The sequence below is a fragment of the Pungitius pungitius genome, chromosome 1, assembly GCF_949316345.1.
Source record: "Pungitius pungitius chromosome 1, fPunPun2.1, whole genome shotgun sequence".
NCBI lineage: Eukaryota > Metazoa > Chordata > Actinopteri > Perciformes > Gasterosteidae > Pungitius > Pungitius pungitius.
Window position 1 is genome coordinate 28261840 of NC_084900.1, and position 17187 is coordinate 28279026.

The following is a 17187-nucleotide window of genomic DNA, read 5'->3' on the forward strand; positions in this document are numbered from 1 at the left end:
CTGAACACCGGAGAGGTAAATGTACAAGACTGTGGGTAGTTACTGTCAGTTAGAAAGAGAAATGCCCTTCAGCATCAAATACCACTGCTATTGGTGTGAGGTTTTGAAAAAAATGATTGACCTCTTTTTAAAACCTCTTCCTCTGAAGGGCCTCTTCTGCTTGTTATGGTCTTTATCCCAGCTAACAAGGTGTCACATTAGACTGTAAAGGTGCACACTTTCTATAAATCTGCAAACATTTTCAGTCTTCAGAAATTCTCATGATTTATGAGAACTGATATATTTGAAAGTTCAGAACAAGGAAGCAAGCAGACCTTGAATTGGATATTGGAGATATTTTCAAGGCCAAACACACAACCAGGAAAGTAGACCTCGAGTCAGATATTTTGGCGTCTGCAGATTTACCTTCGCAGAGAAACTGCGTTATTCTGACTGAATAAAAGGATCACTTTATTCTGCACATACAAGGTAACAGAACGAAAAAATTATTTTACCTGTAACCTATGTTTTTTTTTTTAAGGCAAAAGGCCGTGAAATCATATCAATCATAAAATGTATGAGCATCCCACTAACACTTTATGTACAATATCCCCAACGTCCATTTGAGTCAGTGTTGTGTGGGTTAGGGTTTCAATCAGTGACATGGAACACAATCCCTATTCTGTTGGAAGCAGTTGTTGGCAGATGTTGAGCAGAATGGGATGTCACATTTCTGGCCCTGTGCTCCTGGTGTACCTGTACATCCTGGTACCTGGAGGCAGGTGAATGCTTCACCTTGAGAGAAAAGGTCACACTCACTTTGGCCCCTCATTTGATTGGACACAGACATACAGGTATTATTATTATTATATACATTATTTTGAGCAGTGTGAAGTCCAAAAAGGTAGTTCTACCCAATTATGGAGAGAAGAAGGAAAAGTAATCTCTCACCGTTTAAAATATCTTTAATGGTTCAGTTGGTATAGGATTTGGAAGCATTAAGTCAAGACATGGTCAGCAGCCATAAAAAACAAAACCAACTAATGAATGTCAACCAAGAGGGAAATAAAATACAAAAGCAATGCAAAGAAAAGAACAATTAGGCAACGTCAGGTCATCACAGTAAAAAGATACATCGATGCTGGTCAAACTCCACAGCGTGATGAAAACCGGTCGCAAGTTCAACGATGATCGATCTCACACACACACACACACACACACACACCTTGAATGGAGGCTGTCCATGACAATCCTTGATAGGTCACATGTACAGTAAGACGCCTTTTAGAGAGAGAGAGAGAGAGAGAGAGAGAGAAACAAAACAATGCATAGCGTAATAAAGAATGTTTTAAAACAAGAGTAAACATAAAAAGACAAATGTCGGACAGCGTAATCGATCTGTTGGCTGATGACATCGCAATGATTACTGAGGACATTCAAACAGAAGTTATTGCCAACAACAAAAAATGGATAACACTATACCCACACCAAAAAAAATGATTTTTTTTTCTGAAACATGTTAAAAGAGCTAGTAGCTTCCACAAACAATGGTCAATGTGCCAAGGATTCAAAGACTTGATGAACATATAAACCACAGGGCACACATGCTTGGCTTCAAAACATCACGTTACAATTATTTTTTAAGTTATACAAGTTGACGAGCTGTACTTAAAATACATTAAATATTGATCATGTCACTAAAAGAATCTGTTGGTTGTTAACAAATATTCATTTAAGCTTTTCCAGTTGAGTCAATTAACACAGAGAAGATACTTTTTTTTTTAAATCATCGAAGGAATAAAAACATGTTTACAAAGTTTTCTTTTATCCATTTAACCAAACAAAAAATCTCTGCCCTAAATATCAAAATGTATTTTTTGCAAATATCCCATTGATGATAGTGCAAGAGATACAGTACAGTCAGAAATAGCACACAGCGTTCATGTTTGGCTCTCACGTGCTCAGTTAGCAATGTAGTTTGTGTGATTTTAGTGTGAACAAAGAGTCACTGCTGAGGACATTAAACTATCTACTGGTTCTCCATCTTCATTGATGTGTTTTGAGGAAGTCAATTCAGTAAACAATAAATTACCACTTCAGCGTCTCGTCATTGTGTTAATGTTATCTTACAGATTTAAAAAAAAATAAAAAATCAAATAGGCACAATGCATTTTGCAAACTAACACAATAAAAAAGTACAATAAAAAAGGTTTGTCACAATAACCCCAAAACCAGATTTTGGGAGAACGTTGTACGTTTCTCTGTTTCTAATTCTAGCACCTTTCTCAAGAGAAGAGCATTGCTGCATTCTCTACACCCGGTGAGAACAGCAAGAGGGGCCTCGTTTCTACGACCAACTTGGTGCAAGAAGGTGATAAATATAAAGACTGGAATATAAAGTGAAATTAATTGTCTGGGAAGTTATGGATACATTAGATTGTATTTGACTACTTGGCCTTCAGCATGCAGGTTTAAGGAGACGTATCGACGCTCACCAGAAACATCCCAACATCTGTGTGGGAGGGGGCGGGGGGGGATCGAATGTTTTTAAATGAGGCCCCTTGTGTGACAGAACACAAAAAGCCTTTCCAACACAACGGCTAAATAAAAAAACAAACATTTGAGCCCCACCAGGACAAGCAGAAATAATTAGAAATCTCTCCCCTACTAAAAAGATAAATCCTCAAACTCGCTTCTTGGCCAAAACTATATTTTTCTTTGCTTCAATTAGCTGCTGACTGGTCACTTCCTCCAGTGACCACAGCCAATAGAACATGTAATATGTAACACTGCCTAAACGTCAACACAGACAACATAATACAAATCAAACCCACCCGGAAAAAATTAAAATAAACTACATTTGATATTCACCCACAACCTGTGAGTGTTTTCATTGACCGCCTTCAGTTTCAACCTGCAGCAAATCTGGGGGGGGGTGTGATGGTGGTGGGGGGGCGAGGCAGCCACCTCCTGGAGTCTCTTCCCCTCCTCTCCTGAGCTCATCAGTGTCGTGTTTGTGGAGTTGCTCTGTGGATCGCGTGCAGGAAGGGTGTTGGAGGAGAGGTGGATGCACTGGGGAGTAAAAGGGGGGGGGGGGTCAGGGGGCCCAGGGTCACTGTCGCCGGTCCTCCGCCTCTGACCGCGAGAACGCCATGACCACGTCCTCTGCACCTGAAAACAGACAGCAGATTGACAGGTTAGTCCTCCAAACAAGTGCCAGTTGTTATCACATTACACAGAGATGTTACCCGACATGGCCTTCTGCAAAACAATGTCACAGGATCCTCATAAATGGCCATGTCGATGTATATAACAAACACCCCCAAATGCAGAACGTGATCATTTATCATCTGGAGTTTTATTTTATTTTTGAATGAGGAATGTCTATTGCCAAGTTCACCTGTCGCGTGTGCCGCTGTCACACATTGAGTGACCCGCTGGCGGCGGCATCCTGCTCGGCCGTGATAACACTGAGATCAGAGGCTTCAAGCCAGGCCGCGTCGCGGCGGTGTGGTCGGTATCCAACACCAGATTGTAGTGATATTAACCTGACTAAGCTCTGGAGAAAAAGAATAATCATGGAGCGCCCAGGAAAGAGCACACAGGGTTGGGTTGTTTTTTCTTTTGAGCCTATTTCCCTTTCACCAAGTTGATGAAGATCAACCAATAATTATGTTACAATGAGACTGTCCACAGGTTTTGTTAAAAAAAGTGTTTATCACTTATTATATGGTAACTGCAATTCATCAGGTCATTTGAGCCTCTCCACATCTGCTGACAGTTTTTCTTCTGATGACTAAATGTACAATTTCCATTTCCAATTCACAAGATAGTTAAAAATGCCACACTGCTTTTTTTTACCCTTCTCATATATGCACATATTCTCATATAGGCCAGACTGTTTTTGCAAAGACTGCAATGCAGTGTGTAGACATTCCTGAAAAATAGTGTGAGAGCTTAAAAATGCCCCTGCCAGACAAGGTAGGACAGCAAGTCCCTCATGCAGTCACGCCTGGTAGGGTGGTTAAATGCTTCTTGGTAATGGAAGGAAATTGATTGAGACCTGAAAGTCCAGTCACATCTCAAACACATGAGGAAAAGTGCCCCTCTTCAAAGCGACAGGGGCAAATGACAACTTGGGCCCAGAGCCTCAAGTAAGCAGCGAACGCCAAAAAGAGAAACTTTTCACAAGCTGCAATCATATAAATATTAAGTTGAGTTTTATGCCTTTGCAGAGAGTTGAGTATTACAAACAGCACATCGAGCTTGTCTGCAATTAAAACCAAACACTGCTGACCACAGCCCTCCATTGCTTGCTAGATTTAATTATTGTGGAGATATGAAAGTAGGCCAGGCGCCGTGAGCCTGCACATGTATTTGGCACACTGGGCGGACCCTCCTCAGACAGCAAAGTTTCGTTTGGTTATCTCTATGGGGAAGATGCTTACAAGGTTTCTTTTGGGGGGAGGGGGTCCGGTTCAAAGAACTCCCAAGTTGCTCTTGAAAGCTCATTAGTCATCAAATGAGGTTACGGAGAAAAGGGAAGCAGGAGAAGCAACTAAACACATACCAATATTGACACAGACGTGCTGTTCGACTTCAGTTAATAACACCATGCCGCTTTGAGACAGCACGTCGGGATAAGGATGCTTCAACAGGAGACAATTATGTACTGACACACAATGGACCTGAGCCGCACTGCTGCTGAACAGTACTTCTGTACAATAAATGTTCCTCTCAATCCTGCTGTGGTTGTGTGCATAAGTTCACCCCTGTGTAACGTACAGTTCATGGGTAGGACACTATGCAACTGGAGCCGAATGGCCAGCAGAAATGCTCTCAAAATACATCCACAGAACCAAGTGGGCTATATCTGTTTTTCCTTTTGGCCGAGAGTCGCCGAGAGTCAAGCTTAAGCCAAAATCAATGAAGACGTCAGGTCCCTTAAAGCTGTTGCCTAGCGACAGATAAAAATCAGACGAAAGCAGAGGATGGCAGGCGGCTGCCGCCTTTGAGCCAACGGCTCGTTCACGAGGAGGCGGTCCGTTCTGGACCCCCTCCCTCCTGTGCACTGATCCCAGACTCATCCAGCCTGGTGAGGGTGAACAGAGCGGATCCGGTGGATTACATAAATAACAGCCACGACAGGCGTAGCATCCGATTTGTCCTCAATGGATACTTGAGGAGGGAGGACGGAAAGCCCTCAAATGCACTCTTCAAGCTAAAGAACATAGAGGTTAAAGTATTAACTATTTTCATACATGTGTATTTAAATCGAAGAGTGTTTTTATTACCAAACAAAATACATTAAAAGCGAGCGAACATACGTGATAAAAATCACGTCCGACAGTCCCATTTGCACTCTCACAATGCGAGTACTAAAAGGGTTGATTAGGTATAGGTTGAGTGACTGGACATCAAAGCAACAGTTAGTCATGATGAAGGACTTATCTTTGGGTTTTCCTCTTAAAACAAACACACAAGCAATCTTATGTTATTTCCACATGTGTCGAGATTGTGTAGATTTAATAAGCCTTGACATTAGGTTTAAGGCATGGAAATGAGAGGGATTTGAGCCAGGCATATAAGTGACTTCAGGAATCAGAGTCGCTGGCTCTGATTCATGCTGCAGTGACAAACCAGATAATGGATCGATACCACTCCACCCCGGCCCAGGTCGCCAAACAAAGGCGAGTCCTTACCGCCACACGGCCAGCTCTGCAGAAGGGGGGTGTAAGGATCGCACTCTACAGGATTGTAAACGTAGATAAGATTGTGCAAAGATGGGGCACGGCCAAAGAGGACGTTGAGAAGGAACGAGGGCGATTGGGAGATCACACTTTTGCTGTGTCATTAGCACTCCAGCCTGCCTGCCGGCCCCCTAATGACACAGGCTCCAATCTACCGAAGCGGCAGGACGCAGTGGCACCAAAGCTCACAGGAACCGTAGCCTTCCTGGAACAACTGAGGTTTCCTTGACAACCACATCTTCACCAGTCCTCTTTTGTTGAAGTCCTCAGACATCCTTCTGGGGAGGCGTAAACTGTCCTCGTCAAATTAGACAAGAAAACAAGACCTGAGATCGCTAGCAGTAGGTGTGGCTCTGTCAAAGTCTACAGTTCAAACTGACACGCTGTCAGTCATGAATAGATTTAAATGAGAGTTGAAGGGGGAATGACAGCAGCCTGCTCGTGAAGACAAAGCCTCGGTGCTCTGAAAACTCAGCACCAGAATTGGTCTCGGCCTGAGAATTCCTATTTGGCCTGATTAAAAGTGCCCGAATTTTTTTTATGCATTTGCATGTATGGTAATAAGCCAATTAAGACATGTAGAAAATGCAAATTGTGTGACCCCGTAGATATAAAAGATAAACTAGCGGCAGCGCCGGGTAGATTTACACTGGTTTCTTAAAACAATACAGCTCAGTTTGAGGGAACAATCAAACAGGGTTTTGGGTTACATTTCAATCAGCGCCATCACGTCTTGAATAGATTCTACACATTTTTCCTTATCAGAATATGCCAAAGCTGACCACAGAAATAATGTGTTCCATTTGTCACTTTAGCTTTAGTCTGCTCTCACGCCTCCACTTCTATCCAACATTTCCTGAATTCAACCCGCCCTTGACTTATTGTGATCAATATCCAAGCGCTTCTCAGCATCGGGATAGCGCCCTCGGCGCCCTCTGAGCATCCTGAGGATCGATCGATGAGGTTGTGTCTGGCACGTGACACTTCGGCTCTATGCGGAGACTATTTGAGGACGCTGGTATCAAAAGCATCCTGCACCTGCATGTCCAAGCTGTGCTTTGTTTTCACACTGCTGGATATCGTGGCTGAAACACTGCATAATAATACCCTAAAAGCTCTTCCATCTCAACATTTAGAATACTCACACTGTGTTAAGGAGTAGCCTATACTTTATTAGGACTAGTATTACTAGCTATTGCCATCAAAAACCTGGGCCCGAGAGGCGTTTATATTTTGAAAACAGCTTTGTCAAATGGTATCAAAAAGCAGTCTGGATTTTATCTCAACATTTTTTTTGTCAAATTGAGTGCTGTTATTCTGACATATTGTCTTAACAAGTTAAAAAAAAAAAAACTGCCCAAGTTAACCTATTCAGACAAAATGTAATGAATTAAGCTTTCTTTTTCCCACCCGTCTGCCGTCTCAAGGTGGAACTGAGAGTAGATCAATGACGCAAGATCACACAAAGACGAACGCGCTTCGCCTGGAAATCTGCTGCCAGGTCACAGACGGTGTGATGCTCAACTGGGACAGAGGGTACTACTGCTGCATACAGAAGGGTGAGGGAAAGGCTCTGCTGTCATTAGAATGAAGCGAGAACAGAGTGCGCCACAGAGAGTACAACCTGATTTACCTCCACACTCATGTCCAGTATAATGAAGACATTGAAATTCCATCAATGTGAATGTCTTTGTCACAAAGTGTATGAATATCGCTCACAGAATTAGCAATATTTTGAAAGGAAATAAAATAAAATCTTTTTTTTTGTCAAATTAACACTGTGCAAGTAGCTGGGCAATAAATCACTTCCTTTCATCTATTTCATCCACTCCCATATTACCAAGTCTAAATGAGATCAAATGGTGGACTTCTTCCAACTACCTCAAAGGATCTGGAATGCACTGATACCTTCAAACTGCGGTCCTTCAGCGCTGAATAATACAAAGTGATTACCTCTCATCCATCTACATGCCTAATCACACTCATTCGGAAAAGATGCACACCACAGCGCTCAGTATGTAGCACGCTGCAAATTACACTAAATGTGTCTATTTTTGTGATGTTTAATTCATACTCTGGGCACCTTTCACCAGTCCTACTCGTCCATTATTAATGAGGCTCTTCTCAGTGTGGTGATAGCACAGTCCTCCATGTATTAAAGGGCATGACGCCAGAGGAAGAAGGTACAAACAGGCCGCTTGTTTGAAGTTAGTTAAGCAGACAGAAAGGGTCCTTCAAAATGTCAATTTTAAAATATACCCCAATACCCTTTTTGGTGTTACTTTTATATACCATCTTTCCCATTCATGCACTGCTTAATGTTCTGTAGCTTAAATCAAGAAACAGGCTGTAATAATGCAATCCACTGGACTCCAATGACACAATTATATATATATATATATATATATATATATATATATATATATATATATTATATATTCAAATTCTAAAGATGCAGCACATATGTTGGAATTGGCACAATGTGACTACATAATCGTTTTACTCTTCATTGCAGGTAAAGTGTTACAGAGTTAAAAAGCTCCCCTGAGGGACTAATATCAGAACAGACGTGTTGGGACTGAGCCTGGAGAGACGCAGATAAGTCTACAGAAAAATAGTAATTTTAAGCAATTTGCTGCTACTTTTCCAGGTAACTGCAGTGTCACTCCACACATCCGGCACCATCTAGTGGTTTGAAAAAAGAAAAAACCTGTGGCGATTATGAAAGCTCAACGGCGCCCCCTGACGCCCTGCAGAGGTACAACCATCATCGTATGAGCAATCTTGCAATTCTTATGACAACCTTTATCAACGGCTTTTTGCTTTATCGTGCAAACACGATATCTGAACTCTGCCCCGGCCTCGTGAGGGGCTGCACTCGCGCAGAGGGGGAAGTGACTCGACTTCAAGTTGGCCGTGCTGTTTGCTGCGTTGTGCATCGTCGGGGAACCGGTTAGGCGCAGTGTGTGTATACTATGTGCGTGCGTTTTCAAAGCCTTACCCTGGTCTATGTTGTGCTGTGGTAGCTGGCTCATCTGACTGTGGACCACTCCCGCGTAACTCCGGAGGAAAGCCTCTTCACTGGGCGTGAGCTGAAAAGGAGTGAACAAAGTGACAATTTGCAAACAACGACAAATTACATAGTTTATCTTGAGGGAGTAAACACGTTTGCCCTATAATATATTTTGAGTTTTGGTATTATAAATAATTGATGCATTTTTACCAACAGCGCTTTTGTGATGGGAAGAACATCTCTATCCAAGGTCTCGCGAATATTGGACAGTTTGTCTTGTTTAGGGAGTGAATGGAATGTTTTTAGGATTTATTTGGAGGACTGGTTGTGTTGCTGCAGTGTTAACAGTCAAAGTGAGTTTCAGTCACCTAAAGTAGAGCTTCTCAAAATGTGTTTCCATCTCCATGGTTTACCTTTGGAAAACACCACATTGTTGCCTGTAAACCTACTTGAAGAAAATACCACCTAGCAACAAACCAAACAAGTAATCACTTTAGAAAACATGTATTTTGGACACTGTTGTTTGATTGTTTTAAACACAAAGCTACACATATTTGTTCATCTCCAATGCAGAATTCCACCTGAACTAGCGGCTCTCCCTGCTGTCCTTGTGCACTCTTCTGTGCTTTCATCTCTCAATCATTTGTTTTTTTGACTGTGTTTGAAGTTTCAACAATCTCCCGACATTTGTCTCTGAGGGCAACAGGGGCGGTCCTCTGCAGACTGCGTGCCGCGCAGGGCAAATGTTGAGATGCAACATGTTACGGGCACTAGCAGTCCTAAAGTCGTCCTTTTGCCACCTACCCCCCTTCTGTTTGACACGTGGAGGAATTCTCGGGTGTATGTCGTGCCTCTGTTTGTTTTACTTCCAATGCAAAAAGCGTCTCCATCTTCAGCTACCGTCTCGCTCTCCCCGATCTAACTGACTGCAGCAGTTTTGTGTCAGGGGTGAACGCACACCAGAAGCATCTCAAAAAGTATAATGTATGATTAACGTGTTCATTTTGTCAGCCCTACAACATTTAACACTGCGACAGTATCCAAAGAACTGCACAGCCTTGAGCTTATGTCCTCAAAGACAGCATCCTACAGCCAGTATGAAATATGAACAGCTGATCGGGCAGCAACGCCTCATAACAGGTTCTCGCTGTTCCTTCTGAAAACGACAACATGGCCACAATGTGTTAGTCGAGACACTGCACTCACATTGGATCCCATTTTCTTCAGCATGAGCAGGACCCGCACTTTCTGTTGGATGTACATGTCTTCAGGAGACTTCCCCGGGGCCTCCTCGCGGTTCATCCCCCCTGCTCCTGTGGCTCTGGACACACAACACAAACAAATAAATGTTACAAGAAATGCAAAAGAATAAAGCTACACAAACACTCAGCGTTATTAGACAATAACAAACACTTAAAGAGTGATGTTCAGCCAGAGATCTTGAAAAGTGATAGCTAAATAGTTACTGTTCCATGTGTGTGCGTGTGTGTGTGTGTGTGAGTGTCCTTATCAGGCAGAAATTTCAGATTCTGAAAGGTGAAGCCAAAGTAGGAGTGAATAACGATTCAATTCTTTACTACTCCTCCGGGTGAAAAAAGGTGATTATAAGGAACTCTATACTGACTTCTTCCTTGATTTATTACCTCAGCTAACTTTTTCAACACACCATTATGTTCAGTTTGTATATATAATGGTTCCATTTAGAGTTCTTTCAAAGTGCATTCTCAGCTCAATATTAAATGTCCCCTTTTAGTCACATAAGTACTTAGCTCCACCCTCTTCAGACACATGAGCCCAGGGGGCGACGATCAAGGCCTCAGAATGGCCGTCCACCAACCAATGGGTGATGTCACCGGGACCACGTCCACCTTTTATATGATTCTATGTGTAAAGGATCACTTTTTTCTGATCGGACTTTCAGATGTCCAGCACTAGGCTGCAGCTGGAGGTCTCAGGGTAAGTGAAAAAAGAGTCTCTATCGAACGGTCTAAAAATAGTGGTAATATTGTAAGTCACATAGTGGGTTTGGCACTGCGCAGCGTGGATAGCTGTCATTAATATTGCATGGCAGTTTTCACGCAGATCTCGCCTTGGCCTGCTTCTCCCATCTCATATTCTCCGTCTTACTAATGACCTATTTTCTGAGTCTGTAGAGATGCAAAATATAGGCAAGATGGAAGAAAGAGGGGCGTGCAGGGGGCTGCCAAAGCTAATGCGAATGACAGAAAAGGGATAGATTGCGCTGTGATGTGCGTGTACACATCAAGGTCAGCCGCCGTCACATCAGAGCTCTGTTGCAACACGACAGCAAGGTGCGGCAGACGGCGCGGCTTGACCCCCAGCCTTAAAATGTACTAATTGATATAGCTAAAGATAAAATTACTCTGAGAAAAAATATCTTTAAAACATTTAGGCCGGTCTGAAAATAGATTTCGTGGGGAGAATATCAGTATGCGAGTCAGGATTTGTTTTCTCCTAAGAATCTTTCACGAGAATCCAGAGGGAGCCACACTGACTATGATAGTTCTGGCAATTTATCTTGGCCTCTTATCTATACAAAGGGCCACTAATGCAGGTTGACAGTCCGTTTGATGTGGGGTTGTATATAATTGGGGAGCTGGCTTGTCGTCCCCACTACCCAGAGCCCGGGGGGTGGTGGGGAATGAATGGGAGCACCGTTGGCCATTGACTGGCGTTTGAGTGCAACTGTGAGCGTGGATTCATCCTGATCAGAGCAGCCGGAGCCCTGAGCTTTATAAAATTATACCAAGCAAATAACACTGGATCTTCACGTCTGCGTTCCAGCCACAGAGTCACGTCACTTATTCACTCTAACCTGAGCATCAGGTGTGGCTTAGTTGGAGAGTCTCAAAGCACCATGAAAAGACTGGTGTCCGTTGCTCAGTACACCTTGGGGGAGGATGGTGGCGGCGAGGGTGAAAATGGGTGGCAGTGTTTCCGGTTGAAGCTCACTGGGCACAAAGCGAGAGTAGATAGTGAATGGAGAGAATAGTGGTACCGTCACTGTCGGAGAACTCATCCTGCTGAACAAACTAGCTTTCCAACCATGTTTATAATTCCAACAAGGTGCCAGATGGTCCTCGGCTGCCTGGCACACAATGCCTCACTGCCACAGACCTGACCTCGAAATAATGGCTCCCTGGGTAACACTGCTGGATTACAGCATTTTAAAAACACACTGGGTCAAGACAAAGTACATGATTCTAAAACCAAAAGTCACATACAGTATGTTGTCATTGTTGGCAGGTATATTATAAGTGGCCTGTGTCTTAAAATAGAATATATGAAGATGATAATTCTGCAACTAGATCATTTTTGGTGAGGATTAAACTGCTTTTTTTGGCCGAAGTATCTTTCCAAACTTTATACTACTCAAGAGACAGACTGACAATATGTTATGTAGCATGATTCTTATGTAATATTTCTTCCAGCAGTGTTGATCAAAATCATTTAAACTACTTGTACAGTTTCACCTGTGCTTACAAACGAACAAATACTGATCTCCAGATCCCTCCTTGACAGACAGCTAGACCTCAGCTGCTTTTTCGAGGAAATCTGTATGAATTGACCCATTGCCCTAATTATTTCTAACACTGCTTAGAAATAGGAGGCAAAAAAGAGAATTGTATTGAATAGATTTGATCGGAGCTCTCAACTCTGCTAAATCCTATGAATAGTGCTCTGGAATACAAACTGTCTTAAGTTGAGCCTTCTTTGGCCATTCTAGCATGATCCTGATGTACGCACTCCTCAGTGTACCATGTCTGAAATTATTTCAGGGAGCACAACAGGAATCCCGTCATAGTCCTTTGTGTGGGCCTGATGTTAGGTTCTCGGGGTGGGCTGGCTCAACACTAATCCCTCGAGGGATTGCTCAGCCAGCCTCAGACGTGCGCGGCTAATATTCTAGACGTAATCAAAGGCTTTCTTTAATGCCGATCTAGGCCTAATCCTCCCCCTCCCCCCTCCTCAGCCCATGTTTGGCTCTGAAGGCGTTAACATATATATCTTATATTGTAGAGTTTAGAAAAATGACACTAGTGCATGTATTCTTTAAGATACCGTGAAGTTGTTAAGATAAATGTATGCATTATTTGAAAGAAAAATTGATGTTGTTGATTGTTAAAGAACTATTACAGCAATGAGCTTAAAACATTGCAGAGCTTCTGGATTGTGATTTAGATATCACTGTTCACTTCAGCGTTTACCAGCTGCTTAAAAGGGAGGGAAGCCCATCCATTGCCCAGCCTCCACGTTCCAGATTTCTTTTGAACGCTTGTGTATCAGTGTCCATTGGTGTCTCTGAGAAACAAAACAAAAAGGCCACTTCATCGCGGCAGAGTGGAGATCTGCAGGCAGAGATTACAGTATGCAATGTGATAGGCCCGCACATTTGCTACGGGTCATTCAGGGCATAGGCTGCTAAAGTGCACCGGCCCAGTCCCACATGGCCCGGGCCACTTGTCAGGTTGGTCATTAGCTCTAGAATCAGCTGTACAGATAGGCACTACATGCAGTGCTTCCCAGAGTGACTGGGTGCGGCAGTTCGACCCAGACACGTGCGGCCGTATGTCGGTGCATGTGCAGTGGACAGAGAGCACCAGCGGACAGACTACACCCCCCCCCGACCCCCCCTCTGCCGCTCACCTAGTTGTGAACCTAGAGGCAACACTGATGTGTACTTGCTTAGTAATTCAAATCCCCCTTGCAAACTGAAGAAATTGACAAACCAGGTTTTGCTTGACCCCAGGGCTGTCAACAAATATTCTATATTTGAATAGTTGTTAAAAACGGATATTCGAATGTGAAAATAAAAACACAACAGCAGCACGACTGTCTGCTTTGCGGGTGGTGCGCTACTTTACTGAGTTTATATTGCATGAATTAAATAGACAGGCTACAACAGCTTCATGCACTGGTTTGATTATTTCATGCCAAGAAAGAGTTCCATGTTTACCACAGCACAGCTCGCCTCTATATGTTAAGAATATTTGTTTAAATCACTGAATGAAGCCTGCCATATTTGGGACAAATTGTTTGCACAAATCTCTTGACTCAGCATGTTTATAGTTGTCGTTCATTTTACCACTATGCGCAGAGCGCTCGGTGCAGGACAGAGAGAGAGAGAGAAAGAGGCCATGGTCTGCGGTCTTGGCCATTGGTTAATTTACTTTTTTTTGTAGATAATATGCTGTTAAACATGTTTAAACTTTTTCTTTTTACCTATACAACTAGTTATGTCTCATTGTATTCATTTGTCCTGTTATTGACGTGCCTAATGCGCGACCTATGGAATCCCTCAACAAGGAAAGAAACTGCAGAATCAGCGGCAGCTTTGTGCGCGTGACCTTCAGTCCGGACGTGACGTATGTCTCCTCCGTAGCAACCAGATATTCAAATATATGTGCTTTTTAAAGCGAATATTCGAACGTCATTTTTGAGCAATTTTGACAGCCCTACTTGCCACACAAAACAGCAGAACTCTGCAAGACTCTGAGCGGTCACAAGCCTCCAGCCAAAACCAAGAAGGAAAAATAACCAAGAATTCAATCATGAGCTGCGCCAACATCTCAAACAAGCGTGTTAGAAACTTCAGTAAGTCAGAGGTCTGATGTGGCTGCCAGCTGAGCTGCCAACAACCTGGCCTGGTTATGCAGGGCAGCTGAGTCCCTGCAGGTACACACACAACCAATGTCGGCTTGCCATGACACTAAATCTATTAAAAACAATTAGTGGTAGTGCTGAAATTGGGACTGAACAATCTTATTCAATCTTATTCTAATATCAAACAAGAAATCCTGTCACAAAGCCAGAGGACATTCGAGGAAAAATGGGGTGCAACTATTTAGTATATCTGCAACATACTTATGAAATCCATCAACCAATGATTCTGAATTTATAAGTAAGTAAATACTAACTTTTTAGATGTTGGAACAACTAAATAGCCATGTGATAGAAAACCAAAATAATGTACCATGTATTTCTGTCAATAGACTAAATATTTCAGCAAGACAAATACTGCCATTATGACTTGGATAATGACGTGGGTCTGCCCATCCAAACCTGCAGGAGACATGATGAAACCTTTTGTCCATCTTCACAGACTTGTCTTCTCGAAGTCGGGGCAGTTCGGGTTCTGGTAACAGCAGGAGCCAGACGGGTGGACATTGCAGACCTGAAAAGCTCTGGCTTGGACTTGCTTGGCTATCTGCATTCTCTTTGTGTGATGCCATCTCCTCATAAGTACAGTGCCCACAACAATGGCTACAGTATCTGGTGACAATGGTGATGAACTGTATTGTGAATACATGATTGATAAGTAGGTCATGTCTTGTTGTCACCACGTGAGGCATGAACTCAAACAATCCTGCCCAACTGTACAGGTTTGGTTCATAGCTGGGTTTCTGTGGCACATGATTTCAAAATGTGGCCCCATTACAGCAGACAGGACATTAGACTACCGTATAGCGTAAGCTACTAGGTTGACTTTTACTACAAAAATAAATGATCCACATTTTTTAGCTAGGCTATAAATAATATCTTTTTCTAATTGAAAACCGAATTTTTGTATGAAAACTGATGGTTTATGATGTCAGAACATCTCAGCTCTTGTGATGCTATAAGGAGGTCCCCTGGGGCTGCTGATGCATGATTTCAAAGGCACCAACGTCCAGGCACAGAATTAAGTTGTTTCTGCCATTTTGCATTTTGTGTGCGATGGAACAATATAACACATTTCAAATGTGCAAGATATCATGCACAAAAGGCGAAGAACTATGAACTGAAAAGTTGGCAATGCACTCCAGTTGGATTCTTTAGAACCGTTTAGAAAGACGTGCCGGTCGCCAGGAAGCCTCTTTCATTTGGACTGTGTGCATAAGCCACAAATGGATCCAAGCCGCTCCGGTATCATCGCGTCAGGCCACAACGGGCCACTATGTGGGCCGGGTAAATGCCGACATACTGACAAGTGAGCGTGCCAAGCGCTGAGCGAGGGATTGCGAGGTGAACCTCCCAGACTCTGCTCTGGGCAGCTGATGAGATCACCGAAGACCACCTGCTCCGACTGCGTGGGACTCAAGGCCGGGGGTCCAAAATCTCTCTCCAAAAACCCAATCTAAGGCAGCCTTGACACACTATCGTCCTTGACCAACTCTTCCAGATGCCAGGAGGGTTTGGGGAAGTTCGCCTGTGGCCAAACCCTCATCAGTCATCCATGCCCCGCCGCTGTCGGCAGGGTGCCAGCTTCACCCCTCAATGAGGGTTGTCAGCTATCTGACATGGGGGTGGCAGACACTGTAACAGGCAGCGTGGCACAATGCATCCATGGGTGATCCAAAAATAGAGAATCGAGAAGACAAGGAGTTATGTGAAATATAAAGCTTGACCCCCCCGGAGATGGGATGGAGAGAAAGTGAGCAGAGGAGCCTCTGTGTCCGGGCAGCACTGGATCTCCTCTGTGAAGGTGTTTGGTGAGTGGGACAAATGGGTCTGCAGTCGGAATACAACTCTACACACGTAGGCGTGCATCACGTACGCGAAGTCAGCTACACCTTATGATTTCGTGATTTAGGTGTTAAGAGACCACAATACTGGCGACGTCACAAACTTACGTTAACTAACGTTACCGCAACGGAACGGTTAACGTTGCACGCGCGTTAGCAGAGATTTCTTTCTTTTTTTTTTAAATCACGATAGTTTTCTTTTAAGTCTTCTTCTTTAACCTCGGACTAATAATAATACTATACTAATAACCCAGGACAATAAACCATTGTTTTTCTAACAGACTGATACACACCGCGACTGAACGGATCTTGTTATCATGTCGCGGGGGGACGCGAACCGTTGAAACGGTAGCAGCGCTCATGCTAGCGAGCAGCGAGCCTTCAACGCAATTCTTTCGACATGAATCGGACCTCAACATCGGTCGCGGTTAAAACCCCGACACGGCTCACTCAAAGGCTTCGCGAGACACGTTCGTTTCGCCCAGGCAATAATTCAAGTTAAGCCTCCACTCAAACACGCTGTACGTTTGGGCAAAGCAGTCGATGCTAACCAGCCGAGCTAGCTCGCTAGCATGCCCGAGACAAAAGCCTGAATGAAGTTCCTATGGGTGCAAACACCATCCAGGTGCCGCTGCTCTCTGCCAGGAGTGCACACGCCCGGGAATCAAACGCACGTATCGTTTCGAGAAGGAAAAAACGCCTGACAATGTGGAGCCTCGGCAAGAAAAACCGAGACGCGTGAGCCTTACCCCTCCTGGTCCAGCTTTTCTTTCTTCTGTGCTGTTTGAATGGTGTGTTGTTGTAGGGAGGGCGTCCTGTTCCGGGGTCACATCCCTCCAGTCGGCGCAGCTTCGGCGAACTACCGACTCAGCGCAGCGAGCGTCCTGCTGCATGCTCAGTACCGCTACGGGCCGCAGGG

The 17187-nt window shown here is 43.7% G+C and overlaps 1 protein-coding gene across 1 annotated transcript; it reads right to left on the minus strand.

Annotated features, from left to right (window-relative positions):
* Positions 1–926: 926 nt before the first annotated feature.
* On the minus strand, positions 927–17184 carry ctnnbip1 (catenin, beta interacting protein 1). The gene is made up of 4 exons (XM_037480384.2): positions 17018–17184; positions 9949–10063; positions 8731–8821; positions 927–3150 (listed from the first exon to the last, which is right to left on the minus strand). The coding sequence occupies exons 2-4, from the start codon at positions 10042–10044 to the stop codon at positions 3092–3094; spliced, it is 246 nt and encodes an 81-aa protein (XP_037336281.1). The 5' UTR covers positions 10045–10063; positions 17018–17184; the 3' UTR covers positions 927–3091.
* Positions 17185–17187: the final 3 nt, after the last annotated feature.

Coding starts and splice junctions, on each gene's coding strand:
- ctnnbip1 (XM_037480384.2), bottom strand. CDS start 10,044: ATGAACCGCGAGGAGGCCCCGGGGAAGTCTCCTGAAGACATGTACATC. Junction 8,822..9,948: donor TGAAGAAAATGGGATCCAAT/GTGAGTGCAGTG, acceptor ACTCCTTTTCAG/CTCACGCCCAGTGAAGAGGC. Junction 3,151..8,730: donor ACAGCACAACATAGACCAGG/GTAAGGCTTTGA, acceptor GTCTGTTTTCAG/GTGCAGAGGACGTGGTCATG.